The sequence below is a fragment of the Catharus ustulatus genome, chromosome 1 (genome assembly GCF_009819885.2).
Source record: "Catharus ustulatus isolate bCatUst1 chromosome 1, bCatUst1.pri.v2, whole genome shotgun sequence".
NCBI classification, from domain to species: domain Eukaryota; kingdom Metazoa; phylum Chordata; class Aves; order Passeriformes; family Turdidae; genus Catharus; species Catharus ustulatus.
Window position 1 is genome coordinate 45,737,610 of NC_046221.1, and position 23,214 is coordinate 45,760,823.

At 40.9% G+C, this 23,214-nt stretch overlaps 2 protein-coding genes across 4 annotated transcripts in view; both read left to right on the top strand.

The window, feature by feature from the left end:
* Positions 1-232: 232 nt before the first annotated feature.
* XCR1 (X-C motif chemokine receptor 1) lies at positions 233-1,237 on the top strand. The gene has a single exon (XM_033075082.1). The coding sequence runs from the start codon at positions 233-235 to the stop codon at positions 1,235-1,237; it is 1,005 nt and encodes a 334-aa protein (XP_032930973.1).
* A 6,489-nt stretch (positions 1,238-7,726) lies between these two features.
* Positions 7,727-23,214, top strand: part of FYCO1 (FYVE and coiled-coil domain autophagy adaptor 1) — a 46,683-nt gene continuing 31,195 nt past the window's right edge. For 2 of the 3 annotated variants that reach the window (XM_033058469.1, XM_033058484.1), the window contains exons 1-4: positions 7,727-7,789; positions 16,876-17,052; positions 18,530-18,636; positions 19,715-19,840. In XM_033058469.1, coding sequence (XP_032914360.1) covers positions 16,998-17,052; positions 18,530-18,636; positions 19,715-19,840 — 288 coding nt within the window. In that variant the 5' untranslated portion in view covers positions 7,727-7,789; positions 16,876-16,997. Of the gene's footprint in view, positions 7,790-8,056; positions 8,561-16,875; positions 17,053-18,529; positions 18,637-19,714; positions 19,841-23,214 lie in introns of those variants that run through there. The other variant, XM_033058477.2, reaches the window with a different exon arrangement.

A 23,214-nucleotide genomic window follows, 5' to 3' on the forward strand; every position in this document is an offset into this window, starting at 1 on the left:
AGTAAGTCTTTGGTATCTACCTGTTCATGTTCTAGTCATAAGAAGAAATGAGTCCTTTGTGTCCCCAAGCCAGGAAAAATTACTAGTTTCACTGCTGCTTTTTCTGTCTTAAAACAGAAGCCTCCACAGTGGGAGTTTAATTATTGAGCTGATTTTCACAAACTATTTCATTTGATTTGTTGCTGTCCTTTGAAGTAGCTGCTGGAGAACAGCACAAGATCTGCACAGAAAAATGGATGAAGGATATTATTTTGATTATAATTCCTCATATGAATACCCTCATGAAACCAACGTGTGTGAAATGGGTGACTATTTCACATTTAACATCTATCTCACTGCTGTCCTCTACAGTCTGGTATTTTTTCTCAGTCTGCTAGGAAACACTTTGGTGTTATGGATCCTATTGAAATATGAAAACCTTACATCCTTAACAAACATCTTCATCATGAATCTCTGTATCTCTGATTTAGTCTTCTCCTGCATGCTGCCTTTTTGGGTAGTGGACCAGTCCTTTGGATGGATTTTTGGTGAGTTCCTTTGCAAAGCATCAAATGCTGTTTTCTCTATTGGCTACTACAGCGGTGTTTTCTTTTTGACGCTAATGACTATCCTGAGGTACTTGTTTGTAGTGAACCCCCTTTCAACTCTGAGATCCCAGACACAGTGCTGTGGTGTTCTGGTGTCCTTGGCTGTTTGGACTGTTAGCATATTAATTGTGGTTCCTGAGGTGATTCACACCACTGTGCAAGAAGCCTCGGAAGAGCACAGGTTCTGTGATTATGCTGATGGGAATTGGAAAAAGGTGGACATTTATGTGAGAAATGTACTCTTCCTGCTTTCCTTTGGAGTCATCGTATTCTGTTACTTCAAGATACTCATAATCCTGCTTAGAGCAAGATCTCGCAGAAAACACAGAACTGTGAGACTCATCCTCATTATTGTGGTGGCTTTTTTCCTGTGCTGGGCACCTTACAACATCCTCAGCTTTCTGACTACTCTTCCACCACCTACCTGTCAGTATGCGAAAGACTCCGACCTTGCCTTTCACATCAGCCGTAAAATTGCCTTCTCCCACTGCTGCCTCAACCCTGTGCTCTATGTATTTGTTGGAGTCAAGTTCAAGAAGCATTTGGCACAGTTATGCAGTCTGTGTTTACACTGCAGCAATGGTCAAGCCTCCAGCCCCAGGACCTGCTATGAAGGCAAATTCCATCATGAAGTGACATCCGTCTACTGAAGCAAGATCTAACTATTAGGACTAATCCTGTATGAACTCGCAGATTTTGCATGCCATGGATAGCCTCTAATTCTTAGAGGCACTTCCCTGAGAAAGACACACAAATTTAACCTTTGCAAGCATGCTGTGTATGGAAAATAACAGAATGTATTTAGAGTGGGATGAAGAGATGAGAATGCCAAGAAATTACTTCACTGGCCTGAAAATCTGAAGTTCATAATTTTTTGCACAGTGAGATGGATTTTCTCTCATTTATACTCTCTTTTGAAAAGAAAAAAAATAATTTTTCTTTTGGGCATTAAAACATCAGGTTTTAACATAAAAGTTGTTACCTATCTCTTTCTTACCTGACTTCAAATATTTGGACTGTATACAGCAATGGACACATAGGTATTTTTGTAAATTTTAATGCTTTTCAGTGTTTATCAGTGTTTATCAGTTTACGCATTGGTCTTTTCTTTGTGGGGGGGTTATGTCTCTGGATTAACTGTCATGACAATAGCTACAAGAGTTTCTGAACTCAGAAGTTTCTCAGAAAAGTTCTCTGGGCAAATGTTCTTTCATCTTTTGGCAGATAAATATATATAAAACTAACTTTGTGTAAAAGTAGTCTTTTGGGTCAGAAATGGAAACTTTGTGAGAGCCCTAGAAGGAACACAAGCTGTTAAACAGATACTTCACTAGGATATCAGTTTTCCATCTGTTACTGCTCTTTGCCACAGGATTCTTCCAGTCTTTGAATATAATTTCAGTTGATTGCAGCAGATCAACAGTTCATCTCCCAAGCAGAGTGGGAGCATATTTGCCTCTAATTGCTCTTTCCTTCCTTTTTCTCCCTTTGCCATGCTGCTGAGAACACTTGAACTTATATAGTGCAAAAACAAATGGTTTTTTAAATAGCAGGATAACAATGGCTTGGTTTATTTGTAAAATTGATGTTTGGGTGCCTTTTTTTTAAGATAAAACTGATATCCTTCTTCATTCTAGCTCAATAGGTATTTTTTTCCCCAGGCAGTGTAACATACAGTGCATATTCCAGTGTAGCTGAATGACAAAGTCCCTGGAAAGCAGAATATTTAATTTCCCAGCATTTATATAGAGAGCCAAGGTAGTTTTCCAGTGGCAGCAAGCAATGGCTTAGCAATATTTCTAAGCAACAATTTGGCTTTTTGTGCGTCTGTCTTAAAATGTCTATGCTGTTTCCACACTATTTTATTTGATCTCTAAAGATTATCTGGAGCAGACAACAGATTCTTCACAGCTGCTGTGTAGTTTACAAAAAGCAGAAACTCAGGCCCACAATACAATATCCTATTTCTAACTATACCCAGAAGCAAGAATATCTAAGGAAAAGTGTAAGAATAGGGTGAGCATATATGACATAAATCCATACAGTCTTTCTAGGGCTTGCTTATAGTTTCTAGTTTGTGCTTTGGTTTAGTTGCCAGAACAAAGAGTTCGTATCATGTCTCTTGTCATCAGATGCACCTTTGAACAGATCAGTCCTGGTATCTCATTTACTACAGTCACTGCCTAAAATGTAAAAAATTTAAAAGGGGACTTATTCATTCTGAAGGGTTCCAATTCACTTGTGTTCAGACAAACCATGAAAAGAGAGAAGTTGTCATTTTTCCTGGTTGTGGTGGAGACCAGCCTGGCTATTGCTTCCTGACAAGAAACATTTGAAATTAATCTGGCTTCAAAAGACTTTGGGCTGGGGAATACTGTCAATTGTTGAAGAGATAACTTATTGAAGGACAAATTAGTCCAATATCTTCTATTTTGGTAAGCCAGGACCACTTCATAAGTGCCAGCAAATCTACACAAGAGGAAAATACTGTGACCATGAGTACCAAGAAGGTCTTATGCACCTACATAATTTCAACAAGCTGTCATTCAACTCATTGTCCTAGAGCCACATGACTGTGAAATCTTTACTGTTCATCTATTTAACATCTGTCTAAAATGAAGTGGAGAGTTATAATAGAAGCACAAAAACTGAAATGATCCTGCTCTGCCCAGTTTTTAGCAAATTATTTAAATCTGTTTGTAACTTCAGCAAATTTTGTTACAGTGTATCTGAATATGTAAAAAGAATTCTCTATATTACCCAACTGTATTGCTGCCATAGCCAAAGTAACTCAGAATGTAAATATGCTGCCTCCTGATATAATGAAGTTGTACTAATAAACATTCACAAATTCAATGGAATTCTATCCTGTGACTATCGTTCTCAACCTCTGATAACCACCTATTAAGGTATTTTCAATTGAAGAAATAATTGTGATCCACTGCTCCGTGCTGCTCACAGAACTTTTATCTTCCTGGTCAGACAAGGTCTCTCAGGGCTTTATCTGGTCAAACTGATAATCTGTAAGAACTCCTCCAAGTCCTTGCTGCAATGCTTAATAACTCTTATGGTGGATGTTTTTACTTCTATGCAAACAAAATTTCTTTTGCTGTAACTTGGTGATGCTGCTTTTTCCTTTCCTTCTCTGTGTCTTCACATTACAGAATGGAAAAGAGGCATCAGATCTCCCATAAACCTTGTTTTTTCCTGGGGCTAAACATATTCCAGCCAAGTTAGTGTCCTCATAGGTCATGCGCTCCAACTCCCTGTCCATCTCCGTGATCCTCCATAGGGCTGACTTCAGTCAGTCAATGGATCTTTCTTACCTTGGAGGCCCCAAAACTAGATACGCTACTGAAGATGTGACCACAAGAATGTCAGGCAGAGGGGAATAAAGGTTTCCTCAGCCTGATGGTAGCACAGGCCCATAAAGAGTTAATCCTCACTGTTGCAAGGACATATGCCTGTGCTGTGTTCAACTTTTTGTCCACTCGAAATCCAGTACCTTTTCTGGCAAAGCTGACCTCTAACCACACATTTAAGGAAACACCCTGTTTCCACTAAAATCAATGATAATTTTGTTTCTGATCATAATCAGAGCAAGAATCAGACTCATAAATGTGTGCAATTTTGGCAAAGCGTAGCCTGTACTTCTTAACTGCCAGAAATGTTTTCACTGAGAGCCAGGATACCTTCATATTCTCAATGTTTTGAAATACTGAGTTTACTGAAATCATAAAAAAAATTCTATTTTATCTTCTTGTGGTTACTCTGTAGCTATAAATGCCCTTGCTCATTCAGAGAAGCAAAATACTGAGAAGGACAAAGAAAAGTGTGAGGAGTGGAATACTCTCTCCATATTTAGGAACTGCTCAGGTAACAAAACCAGAACACTTGTTTCATTCCTCCAAACAATGCTGCTTTCTTCCAATAAAGAGAAGCAGAGATAGTATGCTCTTTATCCCTGTGCTGCTCATGTAGATATATATAAAAGACTCTTTTTCATTTAAACTGCACAATCCAGACCTATGTCTTGGCTCTGCCACATTGTTGCTGGAACAGCTGAACCACCAGCAAACCAGACAGAATTCTTGGTACCTATTTTGTCCACACAGGAGTGAAATACAGCCAATTCAGGTTAGTGATACTTACTAACCCTGATATACTCTGGTGGAAGCCAGCCTCAGAAGCTGACCTGATACTTAGCAGAATATTCTTCCAAGCTCCTCAGCCACTTTGTTTAAAAGGCCATATTTGCTTCTAGATGTTTTCCAGAGCTTTGCTGGTTCTTTTTATGTTGCCTAGTCCCAGCTTTATACCTACTGACAATTATTTGTCCACCTATTCAAAACAGAATGCAAACAAATGCAAAAAGTGCTTCCAAAGCTTTCTCCCCACAATCACAGAAGGTTTCTGATGATGAACAGCAGCCTGTTGTTCAGCCTAGCTACAATGGTACGTTAATCCACTGAGGGTGACCAGGGAAACTGGGAGTTAGCTACCCTCATAAAATACCTCAAGTGCTAGTGGAAGCAAAGCCCTTCCAGTCATTATATAATATCAATTAACTCTTGCAAAAAATTTAAAGAAAACACGTAGCACATATAACACTAACATCAGACAGATGGGAGGAAGGCATTCTATGGACACATACTCAGACACCACCATAAAATACTCATCTACTATGCACAGGAGACCACTAAGCAGCAATTTAGTTCTTTTAGTTGATTGAGTTGGCTATCTCTCTTACACAGTGTAAAGACTTTTCTCAGAAAAGGCTTTCCTTTTGGTGGGGTGACTGACATTGCCTTTCCTGGCTAGTAAAATTGAAAATAATTCCCATCTAGCCCATCATGGTTTATGAAGAAGTTAATCAACAAATTTTATCAGAGTAAACATACAGGAAAGCAACATGCATGGAGCAGACAATGTGTGGTTTTTTGGGTTTTTTCCTACTGCAGCTTCCAAAAAGGAAAGATCTAACATCTTCTACTGCTAAGAAATGAGGAAATATGGAAAATTCTAAGGAAGTGTTGGTCAGCTATGGACCTAGTTGGAAAGAGCCTGTTTTTCTCTGAAGAAACTGATGCGTACATAAACAGGCAATAATTCAGTAATTAACATAAATAATTAAATATTTCTGAACGTAGCTTGTTGCTACATAATTAAAAAGAAGAACAATCCATTCTAATCAATTATTTTTGAGTGAAAAGTAGAATTTCACACAGACTTCTTGAAAATTTGTAAAATAAAATCCATTGTAGTGAAATTACATGGGATTCGATTTACCATTATTTGTGTCTGATGACCCTGAGATTACTTTTGGAAGACACCCAGTTGCCTAGAGATCAATGGAAAACAAACCCTCATTTTCAGCAGATGCTGTTGGCACTGATGCATGATTCAGCAAAGTGTGCCAAGAAAGTAAGCCTGAAGGTTTCTCCCAAATGGTGTAAGACATCCCACTGCATTTTACAAGTCATGTGCCTGCAACATGCATAGCCCTATAACCTTCATTTCTGAGGGCACTAAAATGCTTTCAAGCTATTAAAAAAACACACATTAGATGACGATGAATCACCAAAACTTAAGGTCACTTAGTCATTCTTATGTGTGAAGGAAGATGGAGACATGTCAGTGACTACATACTACACATATTTTCTCAAGACTCTTGAAAATTTGATGCTTTGATCTTCAGCTTAAGATGATGTTTATGACGCTAACAAAGTCACAAGCATTGTGGTGAGAACTGATGGCAAACTGCTTGCTCACAAGTTTAATTTAAAATCGTTTATTTACCAAAGCAATGTGGGAAAAGAAGCAAAGGAAGTTTTTCAAGTCTGAATTTCAAGTGCAAAACAAGCCTATTTCAGGCACTGAGAAAGCAATGTCCTTTCAGAGAATCATACGCATTATGGGAGAGACAAAAACCTGAAAGGAGGAAATAGCCTACTTATAGAAGGGGCCTGGTGCTGGGAGTATTAGGAACCCTGTGCCTCTGTACTCCCCCACACCCTGCATCAGGAAGCAGCCTCTTGTTCCAGTTTCACACTTGCTTTCTCCCAGTCTCTTACTTTATGTGGACATACTAATCTCTCCCTATGTCTTTCATGGAGTCACAGAATCAATTAGGTTGGAAAAGACCTCTGAGATGGAGTCCAATCATGACCAAACAAACCACCGTGCCAACCAGATCATGGCACTGAGTGCCACATCCAGTCCTTCCTTAAACACCTCCAGGGATGGGGACTCCACCACCTCCTTGGGCAGCCCATTCCAATGTCTAATCACCCCTTCTGTGAAGAAATTCCTTTTAATGTCCAACCTAAACCTCCCCTGGCACAGCTTGAGACTACGTCCTCTCATCTGTTCAGTTTAGGGATGAGGATTTTCCTTTCATCAACTGGCAGGAGCAAAGAAGGGAAATCTGCTGCGTTCTGGATTCATCATGCCTGACTTTCACATTTGCCTCAGTTGTCTGTGCAAAGAGCTTGATGAACTGATGTGCAAACGAGAAAGAAAAGGAAAAAAAAAAGTAAAACACCCATATAGAATAGTCCTAAACGCAACAGCCAGTACAACGTTAAAACGTATTAAAACAAACAACAAACATTTATTAAGTTGTTTTGGTTTTTTTTCAGTGGTGCCCAGCAACAGGCCAAGGAGTAATGGCCATAAGCCAAAACACAAGGAAGTTTTACCTCAGCGTGAGGAAAAGCTTTACATTGAGGGAGGCAGAGCACTGAACAAACTGCCCAGGGAGGCCATGGAGTCTCCCTCTCTGGAGACATTCCAAACTCCCCGGGACGCGCTCCTGCGTCACCTGTTCGAGGTGACCCTGCCTCGGCAGGGAGGTGAATCAGGCGTCTCCAGAGCCCGGTCCAACCCCAACGACCCCGTGGTTCTGTAAAAAGCGACCTTGTGTGAGGACACCAGAAACAGCAGCCTACCCGAAAATAAACCCCGCCAACGCTGCAGCTGTAGCCGAAAGCGGCGACTTCTAGCCCAGAGCCGCTTTGTACCCCTCAGTTTTCCCCGCGGCGTCGCCCCCGCCACGTCCGAGCCGCCGGGCACTGCAGCCGCACACGGCCCCGGGCGTGGGGCGGCCCCTGCGCGGCCTCACGGGAGTTGTAGTTGGGCGGGGAGGGCCGCAGCCTCACCCCGGGCCGCCTCTGCGCGACATGGCGGCGGCGGCCGCGCAGGTACTGGGCGACCCCTCCCGCACACCCCCGAGGGAGCGCGGCGGGGCCGAGGGCGGGGAGGCGGCGGCGGGCGGAGGGAGCTGACGGGGAGAGGGGGAAGTGATTTCGGCGACTTCCACTTGTTGCCTCGCCGAGCTTGGCTTCGAGGGGAGGAGCCCCGGCGGGGAGAGAGTTGTCGGACGCTTTAGGGGGTGCCCGGGTTGGCTCAGTGGTGGGGTGAGCGCGGGTATGCCAGGGGCACATCAGCCCGGGGTGGGCTGCATGCTGACTGTCATCGCCTGGGAACTCCCCGAACAGGGGTCCCCGTCCCTCAGGGCTACCGTCTAGACCCAGTCCCCTGAAGTGTTATCATGTCCCCCGGTGAGCGCTGACTTTAGGCCGACATTAGCACTGCCCTCTGTTTTCGGCCCTCCTGCAGCTTCAGGGGGAGCGGAGTCACCCTGCTGGAAACCAAACACTCGCCCGTGTCCGTGCCCTCACCCCGCTGTAAAGTGCTGACAGGCAAATATTTGCCGCGGCCCTAATCCCACTTTGCCCTTGTGTCGGCAAATCTCCGGCGGGTGGATAGGGAGAGAGTTTTGCTGGCACACGGGACGGCTGGGGCTGTCTCCAGGGCAGATGCCGGGGTTGCAACCGGCCCTCCTCCTCCGGCTTATGTTGATCCTGGTAATCCAGAGTGAGCAAGGAGAAGGAAAAAACCCAAGGTTTTAGTGAAATGGTTGTCTGCCGCCTTTGGACGCTGGATTCCACACGGGCAGAGGTGCTGCGGCGGTGAGTCGGGCTGTGGAGGGGTTGTGCTGTGTTCTGGATCTGGTGAATCCCCTGCAGCTGCCCCAGCACAGGGCCCTGCTTTCTGTCCGGGTCACTGCATCCAGCCTGCTGCTGTTTTTTGTAAGGTTGGTTTGGCACACAGAGTTGGTCAGCAGCAGACTTCACTCTCCTGGTTCTGTCATTTGAAACCAAGCTTCAAGTTTTAAATTTCAAGTTGAAACAGAAGGAGAAGTACCAGGCTTTTGTCTCTTTAATGCTGAAGAGTGAAAGTGGATGATTTTATCCAGCTCTGACTTTGTATGCTCATGAAGGCAAACTAGGATGAAACTTCCAGGGTAAAACATGTTCTCTGTCTTGTCAGTAACATGGCAATATGTTCTTTCTTACTGCCATGCGGTAGTGTGTTTTGTTTTCCAGAATTTACGGTGTGCAAGGCAGTTTCTTGGAGTCTTCCAATGTTCCTCATGGGGATGCTTGAATTTAAAAAATGTTCTAAATGTTCCAAATAGTGTTTCCCAACATTCACATTTAGGAGACTGCACTGCTGTTAAAAAGTTGTATCTTAAGATACTGTGGTGCAAAACAACTGATAGTCAACTTTGCTCTGCTTGTTGTAGCATACATATGTATACTGTAGTATATATATTTGACAACATTTGTTATAAACCTGCTTTCACTGCTACTTTTCCAGAACCTGTTAGTTATTGAGCCTGATTTTCATATGCAGAGGAGTCTCTTACGTACACCAGTGAAAGAGTGTATTATGTTTGCAGTCCCTCTATCCAATGCTAGAGGGTTACATAAAAAGAATAGGAATTTGTCCTAACATCCTGGAGGCTAGGTTCCTTTAAGACTTGTTTGGTAGGTGATCAAGACCTAAAAAAACAACTAGGGAGAGAAAACTAGTCAAGATAGTGTCTGTAATATTGCAGCAATTATGCAGTAGATCCAAGGAAAAGTAATGCTGAAAGTTTTTAAAGCCAGATTGTTATTTGTTTTTCTTAGTTGATCACATTTAAAAATTAACAATTGTTTATTTGGCAGGTAAACACCAAACTCTTCTACTATTCTTTACATGTTTTTGAGATTATTAAACTTAAGGGAACTGTAAGAGCCATATGTGTTTTTATTGTTGCACATTATCATTTTAATATATTTATTTATTTATATTACTTCGTGTTTATTCATTTGGTTTTGCCGATGCAAGGACACTAGCAGCTTGTATCTAGTCTAGTTCATATTTTGATGTAGTAATTCCATTTTGTCCATGGAGAGGTGGCTGTTTGTGTCCAAAAATTCTCTAATAGTTGTAATTTAAAATCCTTTGCCCAAATGTATTCTGAAGAACGTTTTACAGTTTGTAACACTGGTGGAAAGAGTAGAACTTTGTATGCAAAGTGCCTGAGTCTTAGTACAAGCACAGGATCTTGACTTGTATGCCCTTCCTTTGGTTTGATATTTTTGTCCATGTTGGTTGGTGGTATAGTGACCTCAGCAGATATTTACGAACAGTTAACCCCTGAATGAGTCCTGCTGGGAAGAAGGATGAAGACAGGAAAGGTCTTGCTACTGCTACAAGCCAGTTTAAGTTTCTAAAGTGAACTGGTTGGATCAGGATGTCCCAAATAACTGGGCTCATGCCAAGCCTGCGTCATCAATGAGCCTGTCTCCTCCCAGCCACCCAGCATGACAGTCTCATACAGGCCTCTCCTCCAAGTGCTTCTAAATCTTTGGGATTTGTAACTCTGAAATTTCACCTTCCCGCCCAAAATGGTGACCTTCACTGGAAAACTCACAAGAAAAAAGGGAGAGAGGAAATACTCCATGCTTCCTGATACAGAGGGAGGAAAACAAGAATTCTTTCTGTTGATTCTGGGCAGCATGACTCACTCAGTGGCCTGTCAGTTTGGGTGTCTCAGCGTGGTTTTTACTTGCCTCGCCCTCTATTTGGTTGACATGTGTGTGGTCAAAACCTGTAATTTTCAGTGTTGCATGTTGGTATTTCACTGGGAGCTGCATACAAGCTAGGAGTTATTCTGGGGGAGCTGCTGGCTGGAGGGAGAACATGTGAGGCGCTACAAGTGGGCAAGACTCAACACCCATCTGCCAGACTTCCCAAAACCATTAGCTGGAGGAAACCTTTTCAAGTACCTCTGAAACCTCAGCTTGGAGGGACAGTGTGCAGCGGTAGATATAGAGGTAAAAAGGAAAGGTTCTCTTTAAAGCCAGGATGTAATGGTTGTTGCTTTTAATTATCCTGAATTCTCAGACATGGCTGAGAGACTTTAGACAGTTCAAGCTTGTTGGGGAAGTTGACGAGGCTCAGAGACCAGTTTTGGAGACCTGAAAAATATGAGATTTTTTGAAGTCCCCAAGCTTGTACAGTGAGTGAGTTGAGTGTCATGAATTGCCAAATGCTCCTCTGCAGCTAGAAGTCCTCTGTGTTTCTGTTTCTATAGGTGTCTGTGTGGTGCTCCTCAGAGTAGCTTCTGAGTGTCATGTGCCTCGCTTGAAAAATGTGTAAGATATTGAAATAGTTGTATGAGCTGTAGAGAGAAAGAGCAGATTTTGTGGCAGGGAGGGACACAGGGAGAATTGTTTAGGAGAATGAGAGCATGAAGGAGGGAAAAACCTTTTCACTTTTGAATGAATTCTGTCTTTTCAGCTCACCATACAGGCACTGAGACTGCTGGGGTACCTTCTCCCAGAGGGGGTGGAATAGGATGGGAGCAGCCATGGAGAACCAAGTCTCTGGGGGAGTTATGGTTGGGTTAATTGATTGATGTTAGTAAACAAGGTGTAGCATTCCTGACGTGTCCTAAGGGAAAAGGGCAGACAAGTTTGTTAAAAGCGATACTTGTAAAATTCCTGTTACCAGAAGAGAACTCTTCTCTTTGTATACTGACTGCTTCCTCAAACAGGGAAGTTATGTCATCATGAGATAGGACTGAGACAAGGTTGTCTTTGTGAGATATGTACTAGCTCATCCCTGTGGTGTTGTTTGCAGAAAGTGGTCATTTGAGTTCATGTTGTTCAACAGTTACTGATGTGAAGGAATATCAGAGACAAAACACTGTTCTCCAAGTCAGAAATCTGTGTCCCTGGTCTGATGCATCTGGTCCAGTTTGGCAAAGTACAGCGTAAGGTTTTAAAAGGTTTCAAGCCAGGTGTTAGAGTGGAGATCCAGTTCTGTAGGTGCAGCATTAAAAGAATTTGTTAGGGTGCCAGTTTTGTCCACTCAAGGTTAAAAATTAACTCTGTCTCATGGAGTTCTTATTGTGCCACTGTATGTTGCCTAGTTTTCATCTTTGTCTAAGAAGAGGTTGCAAATACAAGGAATAGGGGTGGAATGTAGGTAGGTCAGTTGTCCATAGAATAAGGAAGATTGCTCAAAAAGACCTTTAAAACTTTACTGATTATTTTGTGTCAGTCTCTTCTGTCCAGTTAGGGGTACAAACAGTATTTTATGAATGTCATTAGTTTTTGTTCTTATGCTGTAAAATGCAAATATTCTGAGAGCACAAGAGCCTTCCCATGTAAGGCTTTACTGTAAGGAGTCCTTAACTATAAAAATACTCAATCTCTGCCAAGCATTTGTGAAATGTGAATGTTTTTATGCACTTCATCTAGTTACCCTCTTCCATTGTGTTATGGTACTCTGAGAATTTGTTTTTCTGGGCATGTGTTTTCTGTAAGATGTCTTTTATTGCTAATTGTTTATATTCCCAAACCATGTTTTGTCACTGAAATGTGAAGGTTTGTTGGTATAGAAAATAAAGGGGAATGATTAATTTTGAAAGAAAATTTCACTTCCCAGAATGGAAACCCTAGCTGCCTTTCAGGCTGTGCCTGCCTTTTGCTTTCAATCCTCCTATTTAATATAGTCCAGTGTGTGTTTTTATCAGTCACGTATCTTTGTAGGCAGTGTTAAAGCACAAAAGGGTGAGGTGCCCTGTAAAAAGCACGTGTGTGCATGACAGAAGAATCATGCTGTCCTTTTTATACCTCAGACCTTTACTTCCAGCAAATAGTTCTTCAGCTTTATGGATATGCAGCTCTATGTGCCTGCACAGTACAAAATGAGAAAAGCTGCAGCACAGCTACTGTGAATTTCACTGAGGCTCTATGTTTGCTGCAACAGCAAAGTATGAAGTAGTTTTTTCAGGCAATTACAGGAATGAAATTATTTAACTAAATCATGCTGTTACCATGTTGAGACTTAGCTATTTTCTTTTCCCAGTTCTTCTTTTATCTTTGCCGTGAGATTTGCATTCAGTGTCTTTTGTCAGTGTATCTTGTAGCCAACTGGATGACCAGGTAGGTTGTTCGGGGTTTTTTCCCCCCAGTGTGCTTTGCAGTTATCAGTCAGTATTTGCTTTTATAGAACATACATGTTCACCCTACACAAAGGAATAATGCAGTTAAAGTTATGACTCACAAATGTAGGATTTGTCTCAGTGTACTTACTTGCCTATTTTGTTTCATACAGAATGTTAGAAAGGCATAGGATTGTGGGCACAAAATAATTAAAGGTCTTGTGATACCATTTGGGGCCATGTGATGAAGTGCCCTTGTTTGGAATGACTAGACCAGAGTAATCATATTAACAAGAAATATTTTCCTAAGGAGTAGAAACTACTGGATCTTGGTTTTCAATGAATATTTTTTGCAAATCTGATTTACTTTTTATCTGAATTACACCGAGTCTGCAGTGTGAGCTCTGCTCTTACTGCACACTGAAAATGCACTTGGGTGGATTCTCTGGTATCAGTCTATAATGGAGGTCTCACTGTAGCATTTTTAACAATGCAGAGACACTCTGCTCATGGACATCCTCCCTGCTTCCTGTTTTCATTTCATGGAGAAGTGTAATATTTTGAAGATGTAATATTTTGACAGATACCTTCTGTCAAGGCTGGCTAAAATTGACCAATTAACAGAAAAATAAAAAGCTAACTGCTGGAGATGCAGATATGATGTAGAAAATGAAGGTAAATTTTATAGGATCAGATTAAATGTAGGTCATTGTAGCTACTTCACTAACCAGCTTAATTACAGTCATTTTACTTTGTTGCCTGTTTTATATGTGTCTCACTCCCCTTCAGGTAAATCTTTCTTTTTCCTGTATGTGGGCTATTTCCTTTCTGCTTCTTTCTTTAATCTCCAGGATATCCTCCTCTGTAAAGAAGATTGCCACCCCCACACTAGCACTTATGTCAGCAGAGAGGGCAGGAACCACCTTCAGAGATCAGCAGGCAGGGCCCAGGAGAGCGAGGAGGGACTGGTGGCATGGCCTGTCTCGCCTTCTCTGTGCCAGGTCCTTAGTGTAGCTGCACTGGTGTCATTGCAGCTCAGCAGTTCTGGGCAAGTTAATGCCTTCAGCCTTAGTCTAGTGCTGTTATATAAGAGGTAACAATGCATCATCTAAAAAGCTGTCAACCCACAGCAGGTCACTCGTGCCTGAGGAATGTATCATGCTGTTTTCAAAAAGCAAGTATTTATAAATGTGCACAGTAGGATAGGAAATGCTGGAGGAACAGGGAATTCTGGAGGAACTAAAGAATTCTGGGCAAAATGTTCTGTGATCAGAAAGGACTAGATCAGGTGTTTAAAGAAGCTCTTCCTGTTTTGAAATTTTGGAAAACAAGTTAAGATACATTATCAGTTTTCTTGGCCATAGGAGGTGAGAACTCTGTACCTTACTGTGGGATGAACTGTATTTTCTAAGAAGTGCCAGAGTTGTTCTCTGGAAGGACCACAGAGGGGAGAAGAACCTTTCTCCCCATTTTGTAGAGGAGAAGGCAAGTAGAAATTGTTGCACCACATTTGCTCTATACCATAGCCCAGGACAAAAGATCCCCTTCACCTCTGGGAAGAGAAGGGGATAAATGTGTGTCTCCTCTATGGGAGCTGATGCAAGGAAGGGGGAAGCTCTGAGACCTTGCTCCAGGTATTGAGGAAAGAGGTGACAAGGGAGTAAGCAGAGGAGTGGGCTGTGCAGCTTCATGTCTCCAGCTGAGTTGTGGTTTCTTTTCACGGTTCTCACATTCTACCTAGGAGATCCAAACAGGAATAAAGATGCATATCTTGGGCTGTTTTGGCACAGCAAGATCAACACACTGGGAGCACAGAACCTTCTCTTGCACTGTGCCACTGAACTGTTGTGCACCCAGCAGTTATTTATTTGGGCATACACGCTGATTTAAACAGTGTTAGTGGGGCTGGGGAAAGTCTGAACAGCCTTAGTCCTCTTCCAGTGAATGTCTGCTTGTGTACCCAGCTGGGAATTAGCACTTGACAAGGTCCGTGCTGTGCCTGGCTGCCATAGGATGCCCGATGTCCCACTCCCTGCTGTTTTTTGCAAAATAAAGGCTCAATTCCCAACTTCCTATTCTCCTAGGCTCTCTGTAGATGCCTGCAGTTGGTCTGGTCACTGTTTTCCTGGCATGCCTCTTGCAAAGCCTTTGCATCTCTGGAGCCTTGAATGGAAGCTTATTCTGGCCTTTGGGAAGCACAGGCAGGGTCCCCTTGTTGGTCCTTGCTCTTTTCCCTCTTTATGTGAGGAAAAGCAGTTGGTTTGGCAGCACTTTTTGGCTTCCATTGCCCTCATGGCACAATCTTCTCACTTGAGCTCCTTTCTGTAACAGTTGCCAAACTGATCTGATACTGCTGATATTACTCCTCTTTCCTAGAAAAGGAAACATTGAATCACTCAGTTTGTTACTCTTGCTTTTTTTCAGTAGTACCCAAACTGGGCAAGTCGCCAAGAAGTGTAGTGCTTTGTGTGGTCTCTGGGTAGCATCGAGATAGGAATCTTGGGTATGTCACACTGTTGATTTAAGGTTAAAAATTGTGTTTGGCACCACAAGGTCAGGTGGTCTGTGCTGTTCTGGTCTTCTGTCCCTGAAGCAACTGGTTGTGATGGGGATTTTGAAGGCCAAGGCCTTTCCCCGGACAGCACATGGTCCACTTGACACTTGTGTCGTAACCTAACAGCTAATCTCAAAGCATGGAAATGGAAACGAGCATGTAACAAAGCACAGTTTATGCAGAGAAACACACGAGTTTCAGCCTTCTCTTTATACTTAATGTGCTTCTGTCTCTACGGCATTGTTAACGTTTGCTTTGTTTCAGACAGAAAAGAATACGAGATCACATCGGGATCACTTCCTAGCAATACCTTAATGCACAGAGTATGAAGGATGATCTGTTTGATTAATTCAGACACCTAGTTCAGCTGTGCCAATTTACCTCTTTTGTAAATGAAAGAATGGAAAGAGAAAGGAGATATAATAATGTGACCTAATCACATTAGATTCAAAAATTTGTAAGATTTTAACTACAATTTAATTTCACTGTAGTTCAGCTTAAGTTATAGGAAAAGCACTAATATGTGACAGCAATTTTTCTAAAGGTTCAGTACTTTGGGTGTTGTTTTTGCTTGAAACTTTGGCTGTACCTCTGCAGACAGAATTCTGAACAACCTTTGAACAGGATGCTTAGTAAGTTCCTTATGTAGTTTCTGTGTGGCTTTTTTCCTTTGAATCATTCCCAGATTAGCCTTGGAAAGATTGCATCCCCAGGCATGGTTGTTTTAGTAGTGCTTGAGGCTTGTAATTAATTTTACCTTAAGAAAGATTTTCTCTGAATGAGTATAACTCATCCTAAGCAAAGAAGGTGGTGCAAGGTATGTTGGTCCAGCCAGGGATGCTGTAACAGAGCTTAAAATAGAGTGGTGTTGTCTTACATGTGTAGGGTACAGTGGGTTCTGAGAAGGAGTTGAGAAAATCACACTCCAGTACTAAAGATTTTGATAGCTCTTGCCCATTAAAAATATGTTCTGGTGTCAGAGAGTCAAACATGCATCATTTTTGATTCCTTGGCCTGTGCCTACTCTGTATCTTGGAAGTCTTTCTGAAATGGAAGAGATGTCTTATCGTTTTACTCTGCAGCCTGTAGGGAAGATCTGGCAGAGGGTTTGGGGAGGGAAAATCACGTGTCATTGGAACCTCCCTCAGGGTCACAAGATAGATTGAGTGAAATGCCAGCCAGAGCTGAGTTGTACTACCAACTGTGTTGTAACTCCAGCCGGAGAAAATTGCTTTCTGAGGTTTGCTTAGTAGTTTTGAAAGATATAAGTGAAGAAATAACTGAAATGGAAAGTGATAACTAGAAGAAAATATTAAGGAGATTCCTGGAAAAGGGTTGGCCGTGGAATTCATTACTCAACAGGATCTAAAATGCCAAAACACCTCTCTTCTACTCATTTGAGCTGATAAAGACTTTCATTTTATTTTTGACTTTTACAATTGCAGGTGTCACAGAGAAAAATAATCAGCGTCAACCCAGTGGTCACCAAGGATATGAGCTCTGCTGTTTTTATCTAGATGGATGAAAAGGTTAACAGCCCAGAAGGGGAGTTCCTTTTGTTTCCAAGATGGCAGCAACTAGTGGTGAAAGCCAGCTGCAGCGGATTATCAGAGACTTGCAAGGTACAGTGAGTACCATGCTGACAGATATGTTCTGGAGCAGGACTGCATCCTCTAGAGTTTAGATAACAGAGTAGGTGTTTTCAATTGTGTAACTCTTTCCTGCAGCATTGTAGCAACATAATTCAAGATGTACAGTGTGACTGATTTTTATGTGAGACAAGAGCTGTACCTTCTGCAGGATCCTGAATTATTAAATCCTGTAAATTTAAACGTACAAGACAAGACATAAGTTTTACTATTTGAAGACAGCTGTGTGTGAGATGTGCATTGTGATCTAGTGCTTCATTGACATGAATAGGGCTGTGCTGCTACAAGACTTCGTGTGAAGTAAGGAGAAAGGGCCTAAAACTCAGCCTTCCTTAATGGGAGGCTGGTGTGGAGTTGATGCTAATGTGGGAAGGCAAAAAATCAGGAGGCCAAACCTAGCTGGGAAAGGAGACCCGGAGGAACGGTGCTGCAGAATTACACCTGCTGCAGTGGAACCTGTCTTCCTCTAGAAGTAGCCAACCTCATTTTCACCTCATTTTCATAAATTCTGTTGCAGGCAGAATTCTATCAAATTCATAACAGTTTTTCCAGTCTCTTTCTGTCCTAATCAGCTGCCTATACCAAGATTCTGATATTTTTCCTTTAAATTTTTACTAAATTAAAGATATATGCACCAAAGCTGAAAATCTAGATCTTCCTTTAACAGAAAAAAGGAGATCTATGTGACTACTGACAAGAAGAAATTTTAATTTGCAAAGGGTTATTGAGTGGGACTGGAAGCTAAAGCTCACTCAGTTACCTGAAGTAAGTGTAAGACCAAGGGGGAAAGCAAGCTCAAAATCAGTAATTTCTGATGCTGAGAAGTACATCCTTTGGGGGCTAGAGTGTCCAGGGAGGCAATAGAGTGTATTTTGACTTGAGATTTCCTCACCCACTGTGGGTGTATGTCTCAGGGAGTTGCTACATTCTTATTTTTTATGTAAATTATTTTTTCATTTGTGTTTGTAACCAGCACAAGCTGAACCTTCCTGAATGAAGCATGGAGAAGATAAATGTGCTGACTGAATGACTGTTCTCGTGTTACTGATCCCCTTTAGCAGATTACATGCTTTGTCCTTTCTAATCAGAATTCTGTTTGTCCTGTGGCAGTACCTTAATGTGCACATGAGACAGCAAAAAGTTATTTCTCTTCCCTCTGCTGAGGTAGCAATTAGCAATTTTCTGTTAGCAGGTTTTGCTAAGTGTCAGAAATACTGGGTGTATTTAAGAAGAAATAATCCATACAACAGACTGACACAGTTTGAACTTCTGTTTTTTTACAGATGGTCTCAAATTGCAAACTATCAGTCATGTTTTTTGTAAGACATTTCAGCTAAAAGAAAATTAATTCACATGCAGAATGCCCGTGAAGAAAGCATTTTAGTTGTTTGTGGATTCAGTGCTGTATGTTCTTTGCATTAGTTAACTATTTTGGTGTCTTGTTTTAAAGATGCAGTGACTGAATTAAGTAAAGAATTTAAAGAAGGAGGTGAACCAATCACAGATGACAGTGTCAACTTGCAAAAATTCTCCTACAAGCTTGAGTACCTTTTACAGGTAAAAAGTGATTTATGTCATTTGTAATCCACCAGCAAAGCTCGGCCTTATTTTCTCTTGCTGACTCTTCAGTATGTGGGGTTTAACTCAAATAATTATAAATATCCAGTTGAGTCTCTCATTCTATTTTATTTTGGTGTAATAAGAGGATTGAAATATGTGCTGCCTATTATACTTACTTCAAGTGAAAATAAATGTAATCAAAATATGGTGCTGGAAGTCTGAGGAATATAAGGCATTTCTTTGCTTGAATTTAAATACATATCTTGCTAAATTATCCTGAAAAAACTGTGGTAATGATATCTTGATATTTTAATGCAAAATAGATATTGGATGTGAGTAATTTATAGAATTTTCAGCAATTTTGCTTTGGAAAGTGTTTTTTATTGTATGGAAGGCTTAAGGCAAAAGGCTAATTTTTAATCTGAAGTGCTGCTTTTTGTCCATCCTTAAGGTTTAGGTAAAATAGGACACTGCTGGGCAAACTGAAATTCAGTTTGCATAGTGTAGTGTCCACATATACCATAATCATGTCACTGATTGCAACAAATGCTAATTTGCAACAAATATTAATGTAGCCTTAATCTAGGTAAGGGAGTTTTAATGAGGTTACAGAGCAGAAACTGAAAAATCCTTTGGGATTTGAATGGTCCAAGGTACAGTCCATACCCCTGATGCATTGTTGCTCTGAACATGATTTAGCTGGAGCAGGTTTTTCTGGTATGTAGACGTGTGCTACTGCCATGCTTAATTGCAGGTCTCTCAGCAACTGGTTGTTAGTGCCTTGCTCTTGAACAGCTGCTGAATCTGCTGCTAGTCTTTGTCTCAGGAGTTTTGAATGGATGTCTGTACTTTAAAGAGACCCAGAACATTATTATCTCTTACTGTCAGTTAAGTAGCTTTTGTAACTGCTGGATTGCATCAGTACAGAGCAGTGTCTCTTTCCTTTGTGAATACATTGGCTAAAGCTAACAGGAGTCATGAAAGCACATGCTGCTGGGAGAGGAACAGGATTCCAAGTAGCTATATATATTTCTATTTAAATTTTGATCATTGTATTTTGTTTTCCTGGTTTAAGTTTGACCAGAAAGAAAAAAGCACATTGCTGGGGAACAGAAAAGACTACTGGGATTATTTCTGTGACTGTCTGGCAAAAATAAAAGGAGCTAATGATGGAATCCGCTTTGTCAAGTCTATTACAGAAGTAAGTATATCAGTTAAGAGTATGTGGTATATCAGAATATGTGGTTTATGTTTTGTCATGTTTTTTCAGAGATCAGTAGCAACAAACAAAAAAAATACATTGTATTCAATATATAGCAAAAAACTTGGGAATTTTTTTTTCTAATTTTCATGTAATGTATAGAAATGCAATATGACCTCTTTTACTAGGGCAGTCAATTATGTAGGATTAGAAAGCCTGATTCCTATTTCAAAGACCACTTACACAAGTGAATTGACCTGTTTGTCTCTGGCTGTGCCCTGCCTTTTCATAAACTTAGTGCCATTTTCTGTAAAAAGAAATGAAAAATTAAGGGTAGAGCATCTTCAGCAAAACTTATGGCAGGATCTGACTCTAAGTGTTAGATGAAAGATTCACCATATTTGACTTTTCTTAAGACTTCTTAAACTGGTCCATAGAGTAGAGGAGTATTGATTGATAACAGCAGTTTAATCTTCTGTCTGAATTCTGTTCGTTGTGTGAAATAGCATGATGAAATGACTAAGGATGATTGTCATTATTCCCTTGGGTAAGCAGTCAAAAACAGCACAAAAAGCTTTGTTCCTGTTAGATTTAGATTAGTAATAAAAGCTTAATGTTGAAAAAACCATGTTATGTCTTCAATGCGTGGGTGAAGTAAAAGCTGTGAGAAGCTTTCTGTGTTGATCCTGTCTGAGTCTTTAGAATCATTGAAGAAGATTTTCCTAGTGGGTAGAAGAGGCGGTGGTGTGGTGGTACTGGCCAGCATTGTCCTGATGTTCACTTCCATTATCTCTGAGCAGTGCCAACTTGCATTGGCAAGTTACTATTTACAGCAGATTTTCCTATTCTCTTTGGAATTCTTCCACCGCAGCTCTAGATAATGTTATTTTGATCCATCTAAAAGGGAACCATGGTACTGTAGTAGAGGTAGGCTCTGGGTTCCCTACCTTCCTTTCTTCTCTTCTCAACCTTGACAGTGTTGAATTTTACTGTTCAAGGTGAACAATCTAAGGAAGGGCTCCAGTTTGTTTTACCAGTGGGAAGGAAAAGAGGGGAGAGGCACAGAAATTTGAGTTGGATTTCCTGCTACAGGACAGCTGGAGAAGCAAGGACAGTAGCTGCTGCTGCTGCCAGAAAAATCCTTTGGCTGTAGATGTTGGCCCCTAAATTCTCAGTAGTAGGAGCCACTCAGATTTCTCTGCAAAGGTGGCTGTGCTGTAGTCTTCAGCAGTCTGTTGCCTGTGGTATCACTTGCATATTGCCACATGTAAAAACTGGACTGCTTTTTCCTTCTTCAGTACCCCTATCGGTTAAATTGTTAGCTGATCTGTTAATATCAGAAATTATAGTTTGGAAGCAGGATATTTTCTACTTCGATGTATGTGCAACCATAGAAATTAGCTTGTGGAAAGCTTCTTTCATCTTTATTAACTTGTGGTTTAGAAATATAAACTCTTAAAAAAATAGTCAGTGGTCTGTTTCAGGTAACTGACATGGCAGCCTTGGGCCCAGATATTAAATGACACATGCCACAAATACATGTTTGTCATTCCCCTTCATTAAAGGTAGAAATCAGCAGCAAATTTTTGAACCTGGCTGGATAGAACATAAAGGTTTCCAAATGTCCTTTATTTGCTTACTGAACAATACTAGTTGACTTTCAAACTTGGAAATTAACAAAAAGGAAAGAGTAATAGCAGTTAACTTAAATAACGGTCAAACATTCAGAAGCATAAATGCCTTTTTTGCTCTACTTGCAGTGCTTCTACTACTAGGCTGCACAATATGCTAGAGAGGTGGAGCAAGGAAGCAAATAATACCCTGGAAATGGTTATCTGTTAATTAAGCAAAAGTCCTTATTCTTGAGAGCAGTAAGTGAACAGTGAGTTCTGGTCACTCTCCTCTTCCTTTCAAAAGGTGATTACACTGAATACACATCTTTTCAAATTTTTACATCCATATACTGCACCTTAGCTACAGTGTTTGCTGTCAACATGGAAACATTGTCAATACCAGACACTCTGCCTCCCTGATTCCTAGCAGGATTCCAGCGGGACGTGGCATGGTTTGGTTTCCTAGTCAAATAGTCTTTAGGTACTTGTAGCTGCTTATATGTACATATTTTCCTCTGGTTCTCATTGTGTACATTTTTTCTGGTGTCTCCATATTGCTTTCAGAAAGTATCGCAATTTAAATTGATAAACCGAGGGGAGTAAGGATAGGATTAATTCTGTGGCTTCCAAGATTTGGGGTTTTTTGACAGCTCTTAAAAACTAAACGTGCCTAGTTAGGAAAAAACACTTGTAAGCTTCTGTGAACAGAGTAGGGATAGCATCTCCCTGAAGAAATGTTCAGATATCTGCAGGTGAATGAGGGTGAAAACCAGGTGGTAAATTAAATTTGCTGTTTCTGGGATGCTTAGGGACCATGGTACTTTGCAGTTTGTATCCTGTAGAATTCAAACCAAAAATCAGTAAAGGGTGTTGCTTTCTATGCTTCACATTTAATTCAGGTTCCATTTATAAGGAACGTTTTTGTATGTAGTGGGTTGCTGAGCTAAATGAAGAACCTATGTTCCTTCAGAGCAGAAGCCCAGTAACAGCAAAAACAGGGAAGCTGAGGGTGTTGCTCTCACTTCACCACAGTGGAATACTGATCAGTGGGAAAGAAAGCTGTGTGACCTTTGAGCCTTCTTTCACACTAACCTTTCAAGCAAAATTTACAGTAACCTACTAACCTGTGCCTCAGACTCTCATATTTGCCTTCTATTATAAATCATAAATGTCCTTGCTTTGTCAGTTGGATGAGCATTTAGGTGAAAAATTCTTTCATCACACTCCTTTTCCGTTTCTTAATTGATTACTGACTTTGAAGGAAAGAAGAAATGAAACACAACTATTCAGTGTTTCACTATTTTGCAGGAAAGAAAATGGTTCAGATGTACAAATAAAGTATCAATTTTTCAAGTCAATGGCTATAAAAAAATTCAGTACTGAGCTTTGTGATCCCCCTTATCTTGATTTAACAGCTGTCTTCATAAAAAGATCTATTAATTTTGGTCATGCAGCTGTTCTTGGTCTGAAGAAAGAATGAGATTTTAATCAACTTAATGGCTAAGTATTGAGAAAGGCTTTTTGCATTGTCTGGGGTTACTGTGTCCATGGGGATGTGTATTTGTATATTTGGACATCTTTGTTGTATGACTAAATCTGTCCTAAAGCTCTACCAGCTGTGGCCGTACACAGTAACTTAAGTTGTCACTTCTGCCTTTGCTGGGCACATTGAGATTTGCCTTACGTTTTGAATTGTCCTTAGCATAGTCTGTGCTTATGTACTCAATATGTTAGATGATTCATTGGTCCTGTGTTGCCTTT

Coding starts and splice junctions, on each gene's coding strand:
- XCR1 (XM_033075082.1), top strand. CDS start 233: ATGGATGAAGGATATTATTTTGATTATAATTCCTCATATGAATACCCT.